At 44.9% G+C, this 24,725-nt stretch overlaps 1 protein-coding gene across 1 annotated transcript in view; it reads left to right on the forward strand.

Moving 5' to 3' along the window:
• Positions 1-24,725, forward strand: part of TENM2 (teneurin transmembrane protein 2) — a 3,383,593-nt gene that overhangs the window by 1,197,523 nt on the left and 2,161,345 nt on the right. The window contains exon 6 of the mRNA XM_040404927.1: positions 14,828-14,941. Coding sequence (XP_040260861.1) covers positions 14,828-14,941 — 114 coding nt within the window. The remainder of the gene's footprint in view (positions 1-14,827; positions 14,942-24,725) is intronic.

Below are 24,725 nucleotides of genomic sequence, written 5' to 3' on the forward strand. Positions count from 1 at the left end.
GCCTACCTGACCGTATTTGAGAGGGTGGCGGAAAGAGAGAGGCTGCCAATAGCAGAGTAGGCAGAGGTCCTTGCGCCTTTTTTGTCCGGCGAACCACAAAAGGCCTACTATAACCTCAGGGAGCAGGATGTCCGGGACTATGTCAAATTAAAAATGGAGATCCTGGCTCGTTTGGGCGTTACACCGGCGGTTGGTGCCCGGAGGGTCCACACGTGGAGCTACACCAAGGACAAGCCGGCCCGATCTCAGATGTTTGACCTCCATCTTGTACGGAACTGGCTGGAACCTGAGTCTTCCACACCGGACCAGATCGTGGAGAAAGTAGTGGTGGATCACTACTTTAGAGCCCTCCCGGCGGAGTTGCAACGGTGGGTCGGACATTGGGACCCTAAAACTGAGGATCAGCTCATAAACCTGGTAGAAAGGTTCCTGACGACTGAGGACTTCCTCCGTGATATCCCTACCGCACCGACACCTTTCCGGAGTACCCGACCCGTGTCATCTGTGGGTAAGAGAGTTCCGGCTGTTAGGGGTGTGTGGAAGGGTGAAAGAGGGAGTAAGGTTCTAGAGGTTGGGCGTGGGCCTAAGGCTGAGTCTCCCAGGCAGTCCGGACCCAGAAAGGTCTTCTCACCTAGGAGAGCCGGGGCACCCCAGTGCTGGAGGTTCCGTGAGTGGGGACACATTGCTGCCTATTGCCCTCTGACCTCAGAGCCCGTGGAGTGTGCAGGTAGCCAGAGACAGTCGCTGTATGCGGTGCCAGTGTGTGCGGCCTCACCAGGACTAGAGACTGAGCCGCAGATGTGTTCCCTGGTGAAAAATGACTGCTCCGTCAGGGCTCTGTTGGACTCCGGTAGTCTGGTCACCTTAGTGCATGCCAGCTTTGTGGCTGGGAATTATGTGCCGGAAAAAAGAGTAAATGTGCTGTGCATCCATGGGGATGCAAAATTATACCCGGTGGCTTGCGTTAAGCTGGAGACTCCGGCTGGGACTGTATCCTATGAAGTCGGGGTCGTAAAAAGACTTATGCATGATATGATATTGGGCCGGGACTTCCCCTTGTTTTGGAAGTTGTGGGAGAAGAGAAACATTCCTGCAGAATCTGTGCCTTCTCCTTTAAATAATCATTGCTATGAGGGGCCCATTGAATCCAATGGTTTAAAGGAAGAGACCATTGAAAACAATGGTCCCGATAAGGTGCAAAATGAAGATGTCATGTTAACTGAAATGTCTGATGAAAATGTGGGGTTATGTGATGTACCTCATAATGACACTTTTCCATTGCAGGTGTTAGCTGGTGAAGATGAAGCTTTCCCAACTGGGGAAAATGTGTTGGACTTAGGGGTGTCTCGGGGTAACTTTGGCACAGAGCAATTGAGAGACCCCACTCTCATGAGCGCTCACGGAAATGTTACTGTGATAGATGGTGTACCACAGGTACCAGAAGCTGACCAAAAATTTCTGCATTTTGGCATGAATGGAAACCTGCTGCATCGATTTAATAAATGTAACAATGAAATTGTCGAGCAGCTTCTGGTGCCAAAACCCTATAGACGTATGGTACTAGATCTCGCACATAACCACGTACTTGGGGGTCATTTGGGTGTTAGCAAAACACAGGAGTGGGTACTACAAAGATTTTTCCGGCCTGGAGTATACAAGGAAGTGGAAAGATACTGTGAGTCCTGCCCAACCTGCCAGATAAGTGCCCCGACCTCACATTTCCAGAGTCCCTTGGTGCCTCTTCCCATCTTTGAGGTACCTTTTGAAAGAATTGCCATGGACTTGGTGGGTCCCGTTGTTAAGTCAGCTAGGGGGCACCAGTATATCTTGGTTGTGTTGGACTATGCCACACGATACCCGGAAGCGGTACCCTTGCGAAACATGGCGTCCAAAAATATTGCCCGGGAATTATTTTTCATGTTCTCCCGCACGGGGATCCCTAAAGAAATTCTCACGGACCAGGGTACCCCCTTTATGTCGAAGGTCATGAAAGAGTTGCGCAAGTTGTTCAAAATCACCCAGATACGTACCTCGGTGTACCACCCACAGACAGATGGGTTGGTCGAGAGGTTTAACAAGACGCTGAAACAAATGTTAAAGAAAGTGGTAGAAAAGGATGGTCGGGACTGGGACTGCCTCCTACCATACCTTATGTTCTCTGTTAGGGAGGTGCCTCAGGCTTATACAGGGTTCCCACCATTTGAGTTACTATATGGCCGTCACCCAAGGGGTTTACTCGATGTAGCTAAAGAAACCTGGGAGGCTGAGGCTACTCCCTATAAGAGCCTCATTGAATATGTGGCTGACATGCAAGACAGGATAGCGACAGTGATGCCCATTGTTTAAAGAATATCTGCAAAGAGCTCAGGAGGCTCATAGCAGAATTTATAACAGGTCTGCCAAGGTGAGGGACTTTAATCCCGGGGACAGGGTCCTGATTCTAGTTCCCACTGTAGAAAGTACGTTTCTGGCAAAGTGGCAGGGTCCCTACGAGGTTGTGGAAAAAGTGGGCGAGGTGAACTATAAGGTGCACCAACCATAGACTATGATTAAGGAGGTGTCACCACCAATTCCTCTGGTAAAAATTTGTGAGGCATTGTCAGTACCCCAGAAACAAGAAGTAAAGGAGTTTCTACAGAAAAATAGAGGAAGGTTTTCTGACCTACTAGGCCGTACCCACCTGATAAAACATTCCGTGAGAACTGAGCCCCACAGTAAGGTGAATCTAAAGCCCTACAGGATACCACAAGCACGCAGAAAAGCGGTATCCTCGGAGGTCAGGCGCATGCTTGAGTTAGGGGTCATTGAGGAATCTACCAGTGAGTGGTCAAGCCCTATTGTCTTAATCCCGAAGCCTAATGGGACTTGGAGATTTTGTAATGATTTCCGGAAGCTAAATGAGGTGTCAAAATTTGATGCGTACCCCATGCCCAGAGTAGATGAACTAATTGAGAGGCTTGAGAAAGCAAGGTACATCACGACCCTTGACCTTACAAAAGGGTATTGGCAGATACCATTATCAGATGATGCAAAAGAAAAGAAGGCATTCTCCACTCCAGAGGGGCTGTTCCAGTACACAGTGATGCCGTTCGGGTTACATGGAGCCCCTGCTACATTTCAGAGGTTGATGGACCTAATCTTGAAGCCACATTGTGACTATGCTGCCGCTTACCTGGATGATGTGGTCATTTTTTCATCTGATTGGAGTAGTCACCTCTAGAAGGTACAGGCCGTTATAGACTCCATTAGTGATGCTGGCCTAACCATAAACCCTGAGAAGTGTGCAGTGGGTCTAGAGCAGGCATGCTCAACCTGCGGCCCTCCAGCTGTTGTAAAACTACAACTCCCACCATGCCCTGCTGTAGGCTGATAGCTGTAAGCTGTTCGGGCATGCTGGGAGTTGTAGTTTTGCAACAGCTGGAGGGCCGCAGGTTGAGCATGCCTGGTCTAGAGGAAGCAAAATATCTGGGCTACATTATTGGTAAAGGGCTGGTTAAACCCCAGATCAATAAAGTAGAGTCAATACAAGACTGGCCTAGGCCCTTAACAAAAAAAACAAGTCAGGGCCTTCCTTGGCATGACAGGGTACTACCGCCGGTTTGTATCGAATTTTGCTTCGATGGCAGCACCATTGACTGCCCTAAGTCAGTAATGGTGAAGTGCACCCCAGAGGCAGAAAAGGCCTTTCAAAGCCTAAAGTCTGCTCTGTGTCAACAGCCAGTGCTCATTTCCCCGCATTTCAGAAAAGAGTTTCTGGTCCAGACTGATGCATCTGAGACAGGCTTGCGAGCGGTCCTGTCACAGGTGATAAATGGGGAGGAGCACTCAGTGATGTACCTAAGTAGGAAGCTGACCGCAGCAGAGAAAAATTATGTCATAGCGTAACGAGAGTGTCTAGCAATTAAATGGGCTCTGGAGTCACTTAAATATTTCCTGCTGGGTAGGAAATTTCAGTTGGTAACAGATCACACTCCTTTAACTTGGATGAAACAAAACAGGGAGAAAAACGCAAGAGTGACCAGGTGGTTTCTCTCCCTGCAAAATTTTCATTTCAAGGTTGAACATAGGCCGGGGAAATTACAGGGGAACGCAGATGCTTTGTCCAGGATACACTGTTTGTTTGCTAAAAATATCCAGACCTCCGCTCTGGAGAAGAGGGGAGGGGGGAATATGTGGTAAGGTGAACAGAAAAGTGTATGGTAAAGTCCTGGAAGGGGTGTATATCCCACCCAGCTTCCTCAACTGGGTGAGGTAAATAAAATCCAGAAGGTTAAAATGGTCTCAGCAATGTGTAGGTTGCTGAGACAGTTTTGTTAAGTTTATGGGCTGGATTTTATTGGACTGGGAGAAGGTAGGATTGGTAGAGGGACCTCCCCAGTCCACCCCATCCCGGGACAGGTTTTCCCCTAGCCTGAGGGATCCCCAGCTGAGGCCAGCTGGGATCATCAAGGGGAAATAAAGCACAGTCCAGGCGGTCAGTCTAGGGAGAGTGATGTCTGGAGAAAGTCTGGGAAGCTGGCTGCCCTGCTGGCTAGAGAAGCCGAATTCTCTGTGTGAACGGTGTTCAATAGGTGAGTTAGGAACTTCACTGTATTAGCCAGAGCCCAGACAGGCAGGTGTTTATTTTGGTTTATGTTTTGTGGTGCTGGACCTTCAGCTTACACAGTAAATTATAACTGGGGTTGCCTGTATTGCTGAAGTGTGATAAATAAAGCAACATTTGGACTTTAACCCTGTGGTCTGCAAGAGAATCTGTCATCGCCGCCCTACCTGAGAGTGTAACCCCTTGCAATATATATACACTGCTCAAAAAAATAAAGGGAACACAAAAATAACACATCCTAGATCTGAGTTAATTAAATATTCTTCTGAAATATTTTGTTCTTTACATAGTTGAATGTGCTGACAACAAAATCACACAAAAATAAAAAAATGGAAATCAAATTTTTCAACCCATGGAGGTCTGGATTTGGAGTCACACTCAAAATTAAAGTGGAAAAACACACTACAGGCTGATCCAACTTTGATGTAATGTCCTTAAAACAAGTCAAAATGAGGCTCAGTAGTGTGTGTGGCCTCCACGTGCCTGTATGACCTCCCTACAACGCCTGTGCATGCTCCTGATGAGGTGGCGGACGGTCTCCTGAGGGATCTCCTCCCAGACCTGGACTAAAACATCTGCCAACTCGTGGACAGTCTGTGGTGCAATGTGCATATAGAGCGAGACATGATGTCCCAGATGTGCTCAATTGGATTCAGGTCTGGGGAACGGGCGGGCCAGTCCATAGCATCAATGCCTTCGTCTTGCAGGAACTGCTGACACACTCCAGCCACATGAGGTCTAGCATTGTCTTGCATTAGGAGGAACCCAGGGCCAACTGCACCAGCATATGGTCTCACAAGGGGTCTGAGGATCTCATCTTGGTACCTAATGGCAGTCAGGCTACCTCTGGCGAGCACATGGAGGGCTGTGCGGCCCTCCAAAGAAATGTCACCCCACACCATTACTGACCCAATGCCAAACCGGTCATGCTGGAGGATGTTGCAGGCAGCAGAACATTCTCCACGGCGTCTCCAGACTCTGTCACGTCTGTCACATGTGCTCAGTGTGAACCTGCTTTCATCTGTGAAGAGCACAGGGCGCCAGTGGCGAATTTGCCAATCTTGGTGTTCTCTGGCAAATGCCAAACGTCCTGCACGGTGTTGGGCTGTAAGCACAACCCCCACCTGTGGACGTCGGGCCCTCATATCACCCTCATGGAGTCTGTTTCGGACCGTTTGAGCAGACACATGCACATTTGTGGCCTGCTGGAGGTCATTTTGCAGGGCTCTGGCAGTGCTCCTCCTGTTCCTCCTTGCACAAAGGCGGAGGTAGCAGTCCTGCTGCTGGGTTGTTGCCCTCCTACGGCCTCCTCCACGTCTCCTGATGTACTGGCCTGTCTCCTGGTAGCGCCTCCATGCTCTGGACACTACGCTGACAGACACAGCAAACCTTGCCACAGCTCGCATTGATGTGCCATCCTGGATAAGCTGCACTACCTGAGCCACTTGTGTGGGTTTTAGACTCCGTCTCATGCTACCACTAGAGTGAAAGCACCGCCAGGATTCAAAAGTGACCAAAACATCAGCCAGGAAGCATAGGAACTGAGAAGTGGTCTGTGGTCACCACCTGCAGAACCACTCCTTTATTGGGGGTGTCTTGCTAATTGCCTATAATTTTCACCTGTTGTCTATCCCATTTGCACAACAGCATGTGAAATTGATTGTCACTCAGTGTTGCTTCCTAAGTGGACAGTTTGATTTCACAGAAGTGTGATTGACTTGGAGTTACATTGTGTTGTTAAAGTGTTCCCTTTATTTTTTTGAGCAGTGTTTTATATTATATATATAACCAGGATCCACCATTCACAATGAGTGATATCACAGCTTATCAAATCCTGCCTGACCTTTACATAGGTCAGAGACCATGCCTAGAAAACTCTCCCATAAAAGGTGATGAATCTCCTCCAGACTAATGTGTTCAATGATCATGGTGACTGCTGTAAAATATATCTCTAAATACTGTTAACAGAAAATAGAAAAACTAATTAGAAAAATAGATATATTACTATCTGGTTTTAACTGTAAAAAATTATATGTGACACATTACCTCCTGTTTGCACCTCTTAATAACTGTGGCTCATCTCACACCAACGGAGCACAAATTAAGGCCAGTGTATGAAACACCAGTCTTAATAAAATCCCCCCTCAATCTTTTCCTTCCCTCAAAGACCTTCTCCCCGTCTGTAGACTCCTCTTCAGCTTCTTTGTGTTTTCACATGCCAGGAAAACCTTATCTGGTATGCTTTCTAAACTGAGTCACCATCTGACAAACTAGGTTGAACAATACATGCAGTGAAGTGGACTTAATGTAGCCATATTACCGTAGATCTGCACTTACACATCTGGTATTCAGTCCAATAAGAGGTCATGTCTTATACAGTCGGCTGTATAAATAGCGACATCTGCCTACCTTTTAATATGAAGCAATATCCTACATATACTTCATTTTCTGGTATGTTGTCCCATATCTATCTTCATCATTCTAATGTTAATGAAATATATCAGCTGAGGTAAGATGTATTGTCATACTTAATTCTGCAGCCCTTGTGATTTCAAACGTAATAATGAATTTTATTCTATATTTACCTTCTAATTAATAAATTAGCAGCTCTAATTTCCACAAAGGGATTGTCACTATTTAAATTCTCAGATTATTTGAAAAATATCAGTTTATCAGCTGTCCTGCCTGTTGACACATGTCTACCTTAACCTTCATTTCTCATATAGTCTAGGTTGGAAAGTTACCGTATACCAAACATTGAATTGAAACTGCTTGCTAACAAGATAAATTATTCCAAAGCTTCTCTATCATGATACCAGGATGCTGAACTGCGAACAACATCATACATTCACAGTGTCATTGTATACAGGAGATTTATGAAATAGGTGGAACTGGTTCTTCATCTGTCATATCACTTAAAATATATTTCAGCTATTTGAAAGCATATGTTAGACGTACCCAAATTATACTCCAAACTATAGATAGAGAGATGTACGTAGATAGCAGTGATGAGCGGCAGGGGCAATATTCGAATTTGCGATATTTCGCTAATATTTGGGCGAATATTCGTCATATATTCGCAAATTTGAGAATTTGTGATCTCCAGTCATTATTTTCTTGAATGCAAAAATCGGCAACCGGAAAATTTGTGATACAAAAATTTGCGATCAACACTACTCCTAAAGTCAAAGATATTGCAGCCTTCTCATTGGTCCACAAGCAAGAAGCAGTGAGGGATCATGGGTACTGATGAAAAAAAATCTAGAATATTCGCTATTATGAAGATATAGCACTATATTCTAGATATTTGCGAATTCTCGAAGTGCTAATGCAGTGACCCGGATGCAGGTATATAATAGTCTGTATTTTGTTTGTGACGCCAATTGCAGCTAGAGCAGGGTATTGTCACAGGGCCCTTCAAAGGTTAGAGTGGTGTAATGTTAGAGTGGTGTAATGTCTCTGTATGGTAGTGGTAATTGTGTCAACGGTGTCTCCTACCTGGGTAAGCTGGACTACTGGCTCACTTGCAATAAATTGAGTGTAGTGATAGTAGGAGTAATAGAGGGATTTTGCAGCAGAAATTGATGTCCAGACCTTTAGATGAAGGTCAAATTTTTCTTTACTGAAGATAATTTTCATCCAAGCAGCATACAGCTTTGGTCTTTGGTCCCAGCAGGTTTTGGCAATCATTGGTAGGAATAAATGCTTCTGCTTTGAACTGTACCTTCTGCTTTGTGGGGACAGACTAGCTGAGGAGGAATGGCTTCTCCTAGGTCTCTGGACTTGACTCACAGTTATATTCTCAGGGGATGCTTTCTTCCTGGAACTGGAGGTTGTCTGCAACTTTCTACTTCTTTTCATCCAGTTGAGCTGCAGGGCTCAGACTGGGAATTTGATCAAGTCTCAGAACGAGACTTGGTTCTTGCTGTCTTCCCTATGCAGGGAAAACTAGATCTGTTCTAACTGTTTTTTTCCTCCCTTGCTGCAGGATGTGGGAACCTCCACTTCTCTCCAGCAGGGGGGGCAGAACAGAACAGGATCGTTCCACTCTGAACAGCCATAACATTAAAACTATCTCTACCAATGATGCTGCCACCTGCTGGACAACCTGGAACATTACAAGGGAACAATTACATTTAACATATTTTTAGATGAGCATTTGTGAAGACATAATGTAAGTTATATCAGATGACAATATACAAGTTCTTAAAGGGCAGTAGCAGGGTAGAGGCATGTAGTAACACAACTCTGGGGAGTGACATTCCCCCTTACTTTGAATTAAGCAGTCCTCGGCTTGTGCTTGGGATAAGAGGAATAAGCTCTGGGGTACCCAAATTAATACAAATGGCTGCCTGAAATACACATAAGACATACAAAGACAAACATGAAATGGCTACCCTGAGGTTTCTGCCCGTATGAGTAGGGTGTCCAAATTAACAGTTTCCCTCTTGGTATAACCAATGACCCAAAGGTCTGCACTAAGCAATCACTACTGACTGACTTTGAAGTGTTCTGAGCTCTGTAAACACCAAAGAAAGCATGGGGGTGTCTTTACTCTGTAATCCCACCATGGTGTAATGAAATGCCAGCAAATGGAAGGGTGGCTTTATCAGGGCTTTTTTTCTCAGAGAAAAGGTGGTGGAACTCAGCCCCCCTCCCCTGGCCACGCCCCTACCCACCCCTAGGACCACCCCCTAAAACCGCCCCTTTAGAGAACAGGGATGCAAGTAAAATTTGGGGGGGACTATAAAAGTCCAGCCCAGCAAAGAAACCCCCCAGATGGGGATGGCACTGTTAATGGGGGATCTGGGGATGGCACTGTTAATGGGGGATCTGGGGATGGCACTGTTAATGGGGGATCTGGGGATGGCATCCGCAGATCCCCCACCCCATAACAGTGCCATCCACAGACCCCCCCACCCCATAACAGTGCCATCCACAGACCCCCCACCCCATAACAGTGCCATCCACAGAACCCCCCCTTAACAGTGCCATCCACAGACCCCCCCTTAACAGTGCCATCCACAGACCCCCCCTTAACAGTGCAATCCACAGACCCCCCCTTAACAGTGCCATCCACAGACCCCCCTTAACAGTGCCATCCACAGACCCCCCCCTTAACAGTGCCATCCACAGACCCCCCCTTAACAGTGCAATCCACAGACCCCCCCTTAACAGTGCCATCCACAGACCCCCCTTAACAGTGCCATCCACAGACCCCCCCCCTTAACAGTGCCATCCACAGACCCCCCCTTAACAGTGCCATCCACAGACCACCCCTTAACAGTGCCATCCACAGACCCCCCTTAACAGTGCCATCCACAGACCCCCCCCTTAACAGTGCCATCCACAGACCCCCCATCCTATAACAGTGCCATCCACAGACCCCCCCACCCCATAACAGTGCCATCCACAGACCCCCCCCTTAACAGTGCTATCCACAGACCCCCCCCACCCCATAACAGTGCCATCCACAGACCCCCCCCACCCCATAACAGTGCCATCCACAGACACCCACCCACCCTATAACAGTGCCATCCACAGACCCCCCACCCCATAACAGTGCCATCCACAGACCCCCCACCCCATAACAGTGCCATCCACAGACCCCCCCCCCCCATTGCCGCTCCAGTACATTTATAAAATGTGTAAAATTAATAATGATTCTATTCATGAGGCCCCCTCTGTAGTAGAACATTCAATATATCCATCCTACTCACAGGGCTGTTATCGTAATCCAGGCCGGCCGGGCAGACGAGCGGCAGCGTCACTGACTGACGTCACGTGCCTTTGCCGCCTGCTTCATTCATAAAGTAGTCTCGTCTGCCCCGGCCGGCCTGGATTACGATAACAGCCCTGTGAGTAGGATGGATATATTGAATGTTCTACTATAGAGGGGGCCTCATGAATAGAATCATTATTAATTTTACACATTCTATAACTGTACTGGAGCTGGGGGCCGAAGCACAGTGAACGCACCGGCCCCCAGCTCCTCCTCCCGGTCCCTCCCCGCTGATACATCGCAGCCTGCGATGCTGGAGCATGGCAGGCTGCGATGTCAAAAGGTGGTGGAACGCCGTTCCAGTGCGTTCCGCCAGAAAAAAAGCCCTGGGCTTTATCCTGTATTCCCTTCTCTGCACCAAAGTCAAAATATAAGGCTTATAGCACGATCACTATAGTGACTATGGGTAGCAGAACGGCTCTAAGGCGGAGGTGCCATACCTTAGGCAAAGGCATAGTAGGGGAAGTCATGAGCTTCTCCAAACCCTTCTGGCAGTCACAGTGTATGATTTTTAAAGAATTTATTTGTCTTGCACTGCTGGACATAAGTATTTGAGCACCTTAGAAACAGCAAGAATTCTGGCTCTCAAAGACCTGTTACTGTGTCTTTAAAAAGTCCACCTCTACTCCACTCATTAATCTAACTTAGTAGCACCTGTCTGAGCTCTTTAAAGACCCCTGTCCACCCCACAGTCAGTCAGACGCCAACAAGACGCCAACCACAAGGCTGGAAAGGGCTACGGGGCAATTGCCAAGCAGCTTGGTGAAAATAGATCAACTGTTGTAGCAATTGTTAGAAAATGGAAGAGGCTAAAGATGACTGTCAGTATCCCTCGGACTGGGGCTCCATGCAAGATCTTGCCTCGTGGGGTATCACTGATGATAAGAAAGGTGAGGAATCAGCCCAGAACTACAAGGGAGGAGCTGGTCAATGACATGAAGAGAGCTGGGACCACAGTTTCAAAGGTCACTGTCGGTAAAACACTACGCCGTCATGGTTTCAAATTATGCATTGCATGGAAGGTTCCTCTGCTCAAGTCATCACATGTACAGGCCCATCTGAAGTTTGCTGACCATCTGGATGATCCAGAGGAGGCATGGGAGAAAGTTATGTGGTCACATGAGACCAAAGTAGAACTTTTTGGTCTAAACGTCACTTGTCGTTTTTGGAGGAAAAAGAAGGATGAGTTTAATCCCAAGAACACCATCCCTACTGTGAAGCATTGGGGTGGTAACATCATGCTTTGGGGGTGATTTTGGGGGTGAGGGGACAGGACTACTGCACTGTATTAAGGAGAGGATAAATGGGGCCATTTATTGTGAGATTTTGAGCAATAACCTCCTTTCCTCAGTCAGAGCATTGAAGATGAGTCGTGGCTGGGTCTTCCAACATGACAACGACCCGAAGCACACAAACAGGATAACCAAGGAGTGGCTCCGTAAGAAGCATATCAAGATTCTGGAGTAGCCTAGCCAGTCTACAGACCTAAATCCAATAGAACATCTTTGGAGGGAGCTGAAACTCCATGTTGCTCAGCGACAGCCCCGAAACCTGCAGATCTAGAGGAGATCGGTGTGAGGAGTGGGCCAAAATCCCTGTTGCAGTGTGTGCAAACCTGGCTAAGAACAACAGGAAACGTTTGACCTCTGTAATTGCAAAAAAAGGCTTCTGTACCAAATATTAACAAATAAATTCTTTAAAAATCATACAATGTGAGTTTCAGAATTTTTTTTTTTTTAATTCTGTCTCTGAGTGGTAATGCACCTTCAAAGTGAATTTCAGACCCCTCCATGATTTCTAAGTGGGAGAACTTGCAAAATTGCAGGGTGTTCAAATACTTCTGTTCGTCACTGTATCTATATATCTATATATATATATATATATATATATATATATATAAAGAAAGATGTATATACGTATGTATGTCTGTATGTTCCGCAATCACTCAAAAACGCAACCATCGATTTCAACGAAACTTGGTATACAAATCCCTTGCTACCTGGAAAGAAATCTTGTGGGGGTCTCAGCTCTCTAGGACGTACCTTTCCTGAGATATTCCCTAAAAATGACTTGCATTAGCCAATACAAGTCTTTTTCTTCATATCCCAACTGCCATACACACAATCACGTCCCTTTTCAGCCAATAGAAGCTCACAGGCCCTTAGTCTCCACATACACACACTTTTACTCCGGGTTTCCATAACAACCCAGCCATTTCTCTTCACTGCTGTAGGTCAGCTTTAGGCTAGGGCTACACGACGACAATAAGTCGCACGACAACTAAGCTGCTACATGTGTCGCGCGACAATATTTATAATGATAGTCTATGGTGTTGCACTGCAACATCTGACATGCTGCGACTTCGACGCGACATCACAGAAAAATCCATGGATGGATTTTTTGCAACTGTCGCAGACGCAGCATGTCACATGTCGCAGTGCGACACCATAGCCTATCATTATAAAAATAGTTGAGACAGAATGTTGCGCGACACATGTCGTCGTGTAGCCCTAGCATTAAAGGGGCAGGGCTCTGTGGATGTTACTATTAAGGGGATAGACCGCTGTGGAGGTCACTTTTAAAGGGGCAGACACTGTGGAGGGGCAGCAAGGGCCACTATTAAAGGGGCAACTGCTGTGGAGGTTACTGTTAAGGCAGCAGGGTACTGTCAGGTCACTGTTAAGGAAGTGGAGTACTGTGGAGGTCACTGTTAAGGGGGTGGGCCCCTGAGGAGGTCACTGTCAAGGGAGTGGGGTGCTGTGAAACTCACTGTTAAAGGGGCAGGCTGCTGTGAAGGTCAAAGTTAAGGGGATGATGGGCTGCTGCGGAGGTCCCATTTTAAAGTGGCGGGGACTGTGGGGGAGGGGTCAGTGTTAAGGGGTGGGGCACTGTGGAGTTCACTGTTAAAGGGGCGGGGTGCTGTAGAGGTCACTTTTATGGGGGATACTCTCTATCTATTAACGTCACACACAAACATTAAATTAAGCAGATGAAATATACCCGTGCGAAGCCGGGTCCTTCTGCTAGTGTGTGTGTATGTGTGTGTGTGTATATATATATATATATATATATATATACAGTACAGACCAAAAGTTTGGACACACCTTCTCATTCAAAGAGTTTTCTTTATTTTCATGACTATGAAAATTGTAGATTCACACTGAAGGCATCAAAACTATGAATTAACACATGTGGAATTATATACATAACAAACAAGTGTGAAACAACTGAAAATATGTCATATTTTAGGTTCTTCAAAGTAGCCACCTTTTGCTTTGATTACTGCTTTGCACATTCTTGGCATTCTCTTGATGAGCTTCAAGAGGTAGTCTCCTGAAATGGTTTTCACTTCACAGGTGTGCCCTGTCAGGTTTAATAAGTGTGATTTCTTGCCTTATAAATGGGGTTGGGACCATCAGTTGCGTTGAGGAGAAGTCAGGTGGATACACAGCTGATAGTCCTACTGAATAGACTGTTAGAATTTGTATTATGGCAAGAAAAAAGCAGCCAAGTAAAGAAAAACGAGTGGCCATCATTACTTTAAGAAATAAAGGTCAGTCAGTCAGCCGAAAAATTGGGAAAACTTTGAAAGTAAGGGCTATTTGACCATGAAGGAGAGTGATGGGGTGCTGCGCCAGATGACCTGGCCTCCACAGTCACCGGACCTGAACCCAATCGAGATGGTTTGGGGTGAGCTGGACCGCAGAGTAAAGGCAAAAGGGCCAACAAGTGCTAAGCATCTCTGGGAACTCCTTCAAGACTGTTGGAAGACCATTTCAGGGGACTACCTCTTGAAGCTCAAGTGTGCAAAGCAGTAATCAAAGCAAAAGGTGGCTACTTTAAAGAACCTAGAATATGACATATTTTCAGTTGTTTCACACTTGTTTGTTATGTATATAATTCCACATGTGTTAATTCATAGTTTTGATGCCTTCATAGTCATGAAAATAAAGAAAACTCTTTGAATGAGAAGGTGTGTCCAAACTTTTGGTCTGTACTGTATATATATTACAGATGGAAGATTTGCTTGAGTTGCACTCTGAACAATACTACACATACAAAAAAAAACATAAAGCATTTTAACTAGCCATGTAATATATAGCAGCATTAAAATATGTAGCTTAACAATATTGAAGAAGTACAATATAGTCAATTCTTACAAAAAGGGAAATGTATTCCTTTTGTATGTGATTTAAAATAAAAATGGAGGCTATGAACAAAAAGGTGGATGTTCCTACAAGTGGTTAATATGTTCTTGCTATGGGCTTCATTCACTGCCTGTATCAGTGTGATCCACAAACAGCATGATTAATGAAATCCATGATGTAGTTTTGTACCACAGGTTATAACGCTACAAAATGCAGCTGTTGTTGAGAGGATGCTGCTAATCACTTAAAGTCAAATATGAATTTTATACTGACATCACCTTGTCTCTCCTGTAGCAATGCATCTCCTCGGACTGAACTGGCAGCTACAGCCAGCAGATGGACATACCTTCAACAATGGGATAAGAACTAGCAGTGATGATGTTGCAACAATGCCATCTGGAGGCAAAGGTGAGGTTCTGTTTAGTGCAAGTTTCTACAGTGATTGACATACACTTAATTCTACCTGCATATTTTGTGGTCTGCCTATCTGTCAGAGGGAAGTGTCATTATCCCTTCAAAATGTTCTATTTTTTCCTTTATCCATCACTTTTTAGGCCCAATAGTTGACAATTCAAAATGCATCATCTTATACAAGGACAACAAGGTGAAGATTACTGCTATGGTTTGACTTTTTTGGTCTTTGTGATATGCTTTCCCAACAATACATAGTATCATAAATACATACATTTAAAGGGAGTCTGTCACCAGATTGTGACCTTAAAGACAGCTTACATAGCGCTCTAGCATAGCAGTCTATGATTCTAATGGTACCTTTGATGTTTTCTTGTGAAGTTCCCCCAAGGCAAAAAACGGACTTTTATTCATATGTAAATTAGGGCTCGCAAGTGCCCAGGGCGGCGTTCACCTCGTTGGTGCCCAGGCTGTTCTGCCTCTTTTCGTCATATCCCCGCCCCAGCCTCTTCCTCTGCCTGCCCCGCTCTTCCTTTGCGTCCTCCTTCTCTGCAGCGAGATCCCGCGCCTGCGCTATCCATTGCTTGGTCGGGGCATGCGCACTGCGATGCCCATTGTGGGCACGGCATCGCAGTAGCTACTGCACATGCGCCGGCCAACGGCGAGGAGGCGGACCAGAGACACACACAATGGGCATCGCAGTGCGCATGCCCCGGCCAAGCAATGGATAGCGCAGGCGCGGGATCTCGCTGCAGAGAAGGACGCAAAGGAAGAGTGGGGCGGGCAGAGGAAGAGGCTGGGGCGGGGATATGACGAAAAGAAGCAGAACAGCCTGGGCACCAACGAGGTGAACGCCGCCCTGGGCACTTGCGAGCCCTAATTTACATATGAATAAAAGTCAGTTTTTGCCTTGGGGACTTTTATTCATATGTAGGGCGGCGTTCACCTCGTTTGGTGCCCAGGCTGTTCTGCTTCTTTTCGTCATATCCCCGCCCCAGCCTCTTCCTTTGCCCGCCCCGCTTTTCCTTTGCGTCCTCCTTCTCTGCAGCGAGATCCCGCGCCTGCACTATCCATTGCTTGGCCGGGGTATGCGCACTGCGATGCCCATTGTGGGTGTCTCTGGTCCGCCTCCTTGCCGCTGTTTCTCGCCGTTGGCCGGCGCATGCGCAGTAGCTACTGCAATGCCGTGCCCACAATGGGCATCGCAGTGCGCATGCCCCGGCCAAGCAATGGCACCAACGAGGTGAACGCCGCCCTGGGCACTTGCGAGCCCTAATTTACATATAAATAAAAGTCAGTTTTTGCCTTGGGGGAACTTCACAAGAAAACATCAAAGGTACCATTAGAATCATAGACTGCTATGCTAGAGCGCTATGTAAGCGGTCTATAAGGTCACAATCTGGTGACTGACTCCCTTTAAATTATACCAAATCACAGTGTATAGAAAGAATACAAAGTAAAAACAAATCATCTTCACAACTGAATCCAACATACTGTACTTTGTCTCTTAAACTTATGTAGGATATACAGTACAGACCAAAAGTTTGGACACACCTTCTCATTCAAAGAGTTTTCTTTATTTTCATGACTATGTAGGCATCAAAACTATGAATTAACACATGTGGAATTATATACATAACAAACAAGTGTGAAACAACTGAAAATATGTCATATTCTAGGTTCTTCAAAGTAGCCACCTTTTGCTTTGATTACTGCTTTGCACACTCTTGGCATTCTCTTGATGAGCTTCAAGAGGTAGTCCCCTGAAATGGTCTTCCAACAGTCTTGAAGGAGTTCCCAGAGATGCTTAGCACTTGTTGGCCCTTTTGCCTTCACTCTGCAGTCCAGCTCACCCCAAACCATCTCGATTGGGTTCAGGTCCGGTGACTGCGGAGGCCAGGTCATCTGGCTCAGCACCCCATCACTCTCCTTCATGGTCAAATAGCCCTTACTTTCAAAGTTTTCCCAATTTTTCGGCTGACTTTTCTTAAAGTAATGATGGCCACTCGTTTTTCTTTACTTGGCTGCTTTTTTCTTGCCATAATACAAATTCTAACAGTCTATTCAGTAGGACTATCAGCTGTGTATCCACCTGACTTCTCCTCAACACAACTGGTGGTCCCAACCCCATTTATAAGGCAAGAAATCCCACTTATTAACCACCTCCGGACCGCTGTACGCACAGACGCGTCCTGGAGGTGGTTGATTCATTCCTCCTGGACGCGCCGGCGCGTCCTCTCGCGAGACGCGAGATTTCCTGTGAACGCGCGCACACAGGCGCGTGCGCTCACAGGAACGGAAGGTAAGAGAGTTGATCTCCAGCCTGCCAGCGGCGATCGTTCGCTGGCAGGCTGGAGATGTGTTTTTTTTAACCCCTAACAGGTATATTAGACGCTGTTTTGATAACAGCGTCTAATATACCTGCTACCTGGTCCTCTGGTGGTCCCATTTGTTTGGATCGACCACCAGAGGACACAGGTAGCTCAGTAAAGTCCCACCAAGCACCACTACACTACACTACACCCCCCCCCCCGTCACTTATTAACCCCTTATTAGCCCCTGATCACCCCTAATCACCCCTGATCACCCCATATAGACTCCCTGATCACCCCCCTGTCATTGATTACCCCCCTGTCATTGATTACCCCCTGTAAAGCTCCATTCAGATGTCCGCATGATTTTTACGGATCCACTGATAGATGGATCGGATCCGCAAAACGCATCCGGACGTCTGAATGAAGCCTTACAGGGGCATGATCAATGACTGTGGTTATCACCCCATATAGACTCCCTGATCACCCCCCTGTCATTGATTACCCCCCTGTAAAGCTCCATTCAGACGTCCGCATGATTTTTACGGATCCACTGATAGATGGATCGGATCCGCAAAACGCATCCGGACGTCTGAATGAAGCCTTACAGGGGCATGATCAATGACTGTGGTGATCACCCCATATAGACTCCCTGATCACCCCCCTGTAAAGCTCCATTCAGATGTCCGCATGATTTTTACGGATCCACTGATAGATGGATCGGATCCGCAAAACGCATCCGGACGTCTGAATGAAGCCTTACAGGGGCATGATCAATGACTGTGGTTATCACCCCATATAGACTCCCTGATCACCCCCCTGTCATTGATTACCCCCCTGTCATTGATTACCCCCCTGTAAAGCTCCATTCAGACGTCCGCATGATTTTTACGGATCCACTGATAGATGGATCGGATCCGCAAAACGCATCCGGACGTCTGAATGAAGCCTTACAGGGGCATGATCAATGACTGTGGTGATCACCCCATATAGACTCCCTGATCACCCCCCTGTCATTGATTACCCCCCTGTCATTGATCACCCCCCTGTAAAGCTCCATTCAGACGTCCGCATGATTTTTACGGATCCACTGATAGATGGATCGGATCCGCAAAACGCATCCGGACGTCTGAATGAAGCCTTACAGGGGCATGATCAATGACTGTGGTTATCACCCCATATAGACTCCCTGATCACCCCCCTGTCATTGATTACCCCCCTGTAAAGCTCCATTCAGACGTCCGCATGATTTTTACGGATCCACTGATAGATGGATCGGATCCGCAAAACGCATCCGGACGTCTGAATGAAGCCTTACAGGGGCATGATCAATGACTGTGGTGATCACCCCATATAGACTCCCTGATCACCCCCCTGTCATTGATTACCCCCCTGTCATTGATCACCCCCCTGTAAAGCTCCATTCAGACGTCCGCATGATTTTTACGGATCCACTGATAGATGGATCGGATCCGCAAAACGCATCCGGACGTCTGAATGAAGCCTTACACGGGCGTGATAAATGACTGTGGTTATCACCCCATATAGACTCCCTGATCACCCCCCTGTCATTGATCACCACCCCTGTCATTGATCACCACCCCTGTCATTGATCACCCCCCTGTCATTGATCACCCCCCTGTCATTGATCACCCCCCTGTCATTGATCACCCCCCTGTCATTGATCAACCCCCTGTCATTGATCAACCCCCCTGTCATTGATCACCCCCCTGTAAGGCTCCATTCAGACATTTTTTTGGCCCAAGTTAGCGGAATTATTATTTTTTTTTCTTACAAAGTCTCATATTCCACTAACTTGTGACAAAAAATTAAATCTCACATGAACTCACCATACCCCTCACGGAATCCAAATGCGTAAAATTTTTTAGACATTTATATTCCAGACTTCTTCTCACGCTTTAGGGCCCCTAGAATGCCAGGGCAGTATAAATACCCCACATGTGACCCCATTTCGGAAAGAAGACACCCCCAGGTATTCCGTGAGGGGCATATTGAGTCCATGAAAGATTGAAATTTTTGTCCTAAGTTAGCGGAACGGGAGACTTTGTGAGAAAAAAATAAAAAATATCAATTTCCGCTAACTTGTGCCAAAAAAAAAAAATTTCTATGAACTCGCCATGCCCCTCATTGAATACCTTGGGGTGTCTTCTTTCCAAAATGGGGTCACATGTGGGGTATTTATACTGCCCTGGCATTCTAGGGGCCCCAAAGCGTGAGAAGAAGTCTGGTATCCAAATGTCTAAAAATGCCCTCCTAAAAGGAATTTGGGCCCCTTTGCGCATCTAGGCTGCAAAAAAGTGTCACACATCTGGTATCGCCGTACTCAGGAGAAGTTGGGCAATGTGTTTTGGGGTGTCATTTTACATATACCCATGCTGGGTGAGATAAATATCTTGGTCAAATGCCAACTTTGTATAAAAAAATGGGAAAAGTTGTCTTTTGCCAAGATATTTCTCTCACCCAGCATGGGTATATGTAAAAAGACACCCCAAAACACATTCCCCAACTTCTCCCGAGTACGGAGATACCAGATGTGTGACACTTTTTTGCAGCCTAGGTGGGCAAAGGGGCCCATATTCCAAAGAGCACCTTTAGGATTTCACTGGTCATTTACCTACTTACCACACATTAGGGCCCCTGGAAAATGCCAGGGCAGTATAACTACCCCACAAGTGACCCCATTTTGGAAAGAAGACACCCCAAGGTATTCCGTGAGGGGCATGGCGAGTTCCTAGAATTTTTTATTTTTTGTCACAAGTTAGTGGAAAATGATGATTTTTATTTTTTTATTTTTTTTTCATACAAAGTCTCATATTCCACTAACTTGTGACAAAAAATAAAAACTTCCATGAACTCACTATGCCCATCAGCGAATACCTTGGGGTCTATTCTTTCCAAAATGGGGTCACTTGTGGGGTAGGTATAATGCCCTGGTATTTTAGGGGCCAAAATGTGTGGTAAGGAGTTTGAAATCAAATTCTGTAAAAAATGACGAGTGAAATCCGAAAGGTGCTCTTTGGAATATGGGCCCCTTTGCCCACCTAGGCTGCAAAAAAGTGTCACACATCTGGTATCTCCGTACTCAGGAGAAGGTGGGGAATGTGTTTTGGGGTGTCATTTTACATATACCCATGCTGGGTGAGATAAATATCTTGGTCAAATGCCAACTTTGTATAAAAAAATGGGAAAAGTTGTCTTTTGCCAAGATATTTCTCTCACCCAGCATGGGTATATGTAAAAAGACACCGCAAAACACATTCCCCAACTTCTCCTGAGTACGGAGATACCACATGTGTGGCACTTTTTTGCAGCCTAGGTGGGCAAAGGGGCCCATATTCCAAAGAGCACCTTTTGGATTTCACTGGTCATTTACCTACTTACCACACATTAGGGCCCCTGGAAAATGCCAGGGCAGTATAACTACCCCACAAGTGACCCCATTTTGGAAAGAAGACACCCCAAGGTATTCCGTGAGGGGCATGGCGAGTTCCTAGAATTTTTTATTTTTTGTCACAAGTTAGTGGAAAATGATGATTTTTTTTATATTTTTTTTTTTTTCATACAAAGTCTCATATTCCACTAACTTGTGACAAAAAATAAAAACTTCCATGAACTCACTATGCCCATCAGCGAATACCTTGGGGTCTCTTCTTTCCAAAATGGGGTCACTTGTGGGGTAGTTATACTGCCCTGGCATTCTAGGGGCCCAAATGTGTGGTAAGGAGTTTGAAATCAAATTCTGTAAAAAATGACGAGTGAAATCCGAAAGGTGCTCTTTGGAATATGGGCCCCTTTGCCCACCTAGGCTGCAAAAAAGTGTCACACATCTGGTATCTCCGTATTCAGGAGAAGTTGGGGAATGTGTTTTGGGGTGTCTTTTTACATATACCCATGCTGGGTGAGAGAAATATCTTAGCAAAAGACAACTTTTCCCATTTTTTTATACAAAGTTGGCATTTGACCAAGATATTTATCTCACCCAGCATGGGTATATGTAAAATGACACCCCAAAACACATTCCCCAACTTCTACTGAATACGGAGATACCAGATGTGTGACACTTTTTTGCAGCCTAGGTGGGCAAAGGGGCCCACATTCCAAAGAGCACCTTTCGGATTTCACTGGTCAGTTTTTACAGAATTTGATTTCAAACTCCTTACCACACATTTGGGCCCCTAGAATGCCAGGGCAGTATAACTACCCCACAAGTGACCCCATTTTGGAAAGAAGAGACCCCAAGGTATTTCGTGATGGGCATAGTGAGTTCATGGAAGTTTTTATTTTTTGTCACAAGTTAGTGGAATATGAGACTTTGTAAGAAAAAAAAAAAAAAAAAAAAAAATCATCATTTTCCGCTAACTTGTGACAAAAAATAAAAAGTTCTATGAACTCACTATGCCCATCAGCGAATACCTTAGGGTGTGTACTTTCCGAAATGGGGTCATTTGTGGGGTGTTTGTACTGTCTGGGCATTGTAGAACCTCAGGAAACATGACAGGTGCCCAGAAAGTCAGAGCTGCTTCAAAAAGCGGAAATTCACATTTTTGTACCATAGTTTGTAAACGCTATAACTTTTACCCAAACCATTTTTTTTTTACACAAACATTTTTTTTTTATCAAAGACATGTAGAACAATAAATTTAGAGCAAAATTTATATATGGATGTCATTTTTTTTGCAAAATTTTACAACTGAAAGTGAAAAATGTCATTTTTTTGCAAAAAAATCGTTAAATTTCGATTAATAACAAAAAAAGTTAAAATGTCAGCAGCAATGAAATACCACCAAATGAAAGCTCTATTAGTGAGAAGAAAAGGAGGTAAAATTCATTTGGGTGGTAAGTTGCATGACCGAGCAATAAATGGTGAAAGTAGTGTAGGTCAGAAGTGTAAAAAGTGGCCTGGTCTTTCAGGGTGTTTAAGCACTGGGGGCTGAGGTGGTTAAACCTGACAGGGCACACCTGTGAAGTGAAAACCATTTCAGGGGACTACCTCTTGAAGCTCATCAAGAGAATGCCAAGAGTGTGCAAAGCAGTAATCAAAGCAAAAGGTGGCTACTTTGAAGAACCTAGAATATGACATATTTTCAGTTGTTTCACACTTGTTTGCTATGTATATAATTCCACATGTGTTAATTCATAGTTTTGATGCCTTCAGTGTGAATCTACAATTTTCATAGTCATGAAAATAAAGAAAACTCTTTAAATGAGAAGGTGTGTCCAAACTTTTGGTCTGTACTGTATACATTTTACTGTATTAATCTATATGTGGGTCACATCTCATAACATACTTCTGGCCACTGTTGCATCCAGTTCATTACGTTATTACATATATAATATTCATAAAACATCTATGCAGCAATGTACACTATGTATAGGGCACACTGGCATTCTTTTTTTTTTATTTTTTTATTTTTTTTATTTTATAATATTTTTTATTTGAAGTATTCAAAATTGTACAATCATGGGAGAAGCAGGATTCGTACATAGTCAATATTAAATTGTACAAGGTTAATGTTTGATATAAACAGTAACAGAGAATTAAAACTGTAACTTGGACACGTGTTAGTTATTAGATGAAATCTGATACACAAGCTTCTCTTGGAATCTGGCGTGAGAACACAAGAACATATTTGTATACCTTTACTTCTTTCTCATACTGAATATATGGTAATTAAGTAGGTGTATAAAGTACTGCTCTTTACTGACTGGAGATTACTGTGTGTATTCCTGTTGGCAGAAGTCGGCTATTTAGCAGAGGTAGCTTGTCCGTGTTTGGAGTGACTGTATTTCACCCAGTTATCCCATCTACCACTAAATTTTTTGTAATTGCGCGCTTCAGCAGCCGCCAATTCCTCGAATCTGTATATTGTATCAATTTTTTCCCTCCATAAATCAGGAGACGGGAGTTCAGCTGTGAGCCAGAAACGAGGTAATAGGAGGCGTGCGGCCATGAGCAGGGTGTGGAATAATGGAGGAATCATTGATGTAGAATCAGACGGTGGGAGACTTAATAAGGCTAACTGGGGATTTGATGGTATTGAAGTTTTGCATATTTTGTTACTCCTGTAAAATATATCTTTCCACCAACTTAATACGGGAGGGCATAGCCACCAAATGTGGAGAAAAGTTCCCCTTAAATCATTGCACCTCCAGCATTTATCTGATCCTGAGCTACTGTATTTGGATGTGATGTCAGGGGTTCTGTACCACCTTGTGAGTAGTTTATAGCTATTTTCCTGGATGAGGACACATCTTGAAGATTTGTGTGGGGTAATAAATAGTTTGTTTAAATCTTGTGGTGAAAATGATATTTCTAAGTCTCTTTCCCATAAGCCAACAAAAGCTGGTTTTGGCATGTTAATAGGGGTGTTCAATTTTTTGTATATTTGGGAGATTGGTTTATTAATTGTGGTTTGACTGCATATCCATCCTTCAAACCAGGTTATTGGTCTGAGAAGTGTTTGAAGGGGGATGTGTTTAGTAATATAGGTGTGCAGGAAAGATATTGGAGAAGGAATTGAGTCTGAAGTGGAGAGTGTTGATGCGATTTCTTTTTTATTTATCAATTTCCCTTCTTCATTGAACAGTGAAATAATAGGGATTTGGGATGTTTTAAGTGAATTGGGAAGACATTGTTTCAATTCTAGTGGGGCCAATTCTAGCACATCTCTCACTTGGATCAAGGGGGAGGGTAAAGGAAACCCCCAACTGGATTCCTGGAACCATTTCCATACTGTGAGCGAGGACTTAATGATCTGGTTGGTATTTGAGAAGGATGTAATTTTTTCTTTATTACCCGTCAGTAGTGCCCTTAGAGAGAATTTGGTTGTGGAGGACTCCATTTCCACACTGGCATTCTTAATATGTATATATAAAAACAAGATACTTGCTCTCTATTGGTATGATTGCAGTCTGATTCTCTGTATTATACAGTTGTGTTCAAAATTATTCAACCCCCACTGAAATGGAGTGTTTTGGCCAGTTTGACATTGATTTTGATCATTTCAGTCATCTTGTTTACAATTAAATCAAAGAGGCACTTGTAAGTCAGACAAATATAACATAACATTTATAATGAAATAACCACAAATGTATTTTCTGTGCTCACATCATTATCGGTTTTATTCAACCCTCAAGTGACATTCAATCTTAGTACTTAGTACAACATTCTTTTCCAGTTATAACAGCTTTTAAACGTGAAGCATAGCTTGACACAAGTGTCTTGCAGCGATCTACGGGTATCTTCGCCCATTCTTCATGGGCAAAAGCCTCCAGTTCAGTCACATTCTTAGGCTTGCGCACTAGAACTGCTTTCTTTAAGTCCCACCAGAGGTTCTCAATCGGATTTAAGTCTGGTGACTGCGATGGCCACTTCAAAATGTTCCAGCCTTTAATCTGCAACCATGCTCTAGTGGACTTGGAGGTATGCTTGGGATCATTGTCCTGTT

The sequence above is a fragment of the Bufo bufo genome, chromosome 1 (assembly GCF_905171765.1).
Source record: "Bufo bufo chromosome 1, aBufBuf1.1, whole genome shotgun sequence".
In the NCBI taxonomy this organism is placed as follows: Eukaryota; Metazoa; Chordata; class Amphibia; order Anura; family Bufonidae; genus Bufo; species Bufo bufo.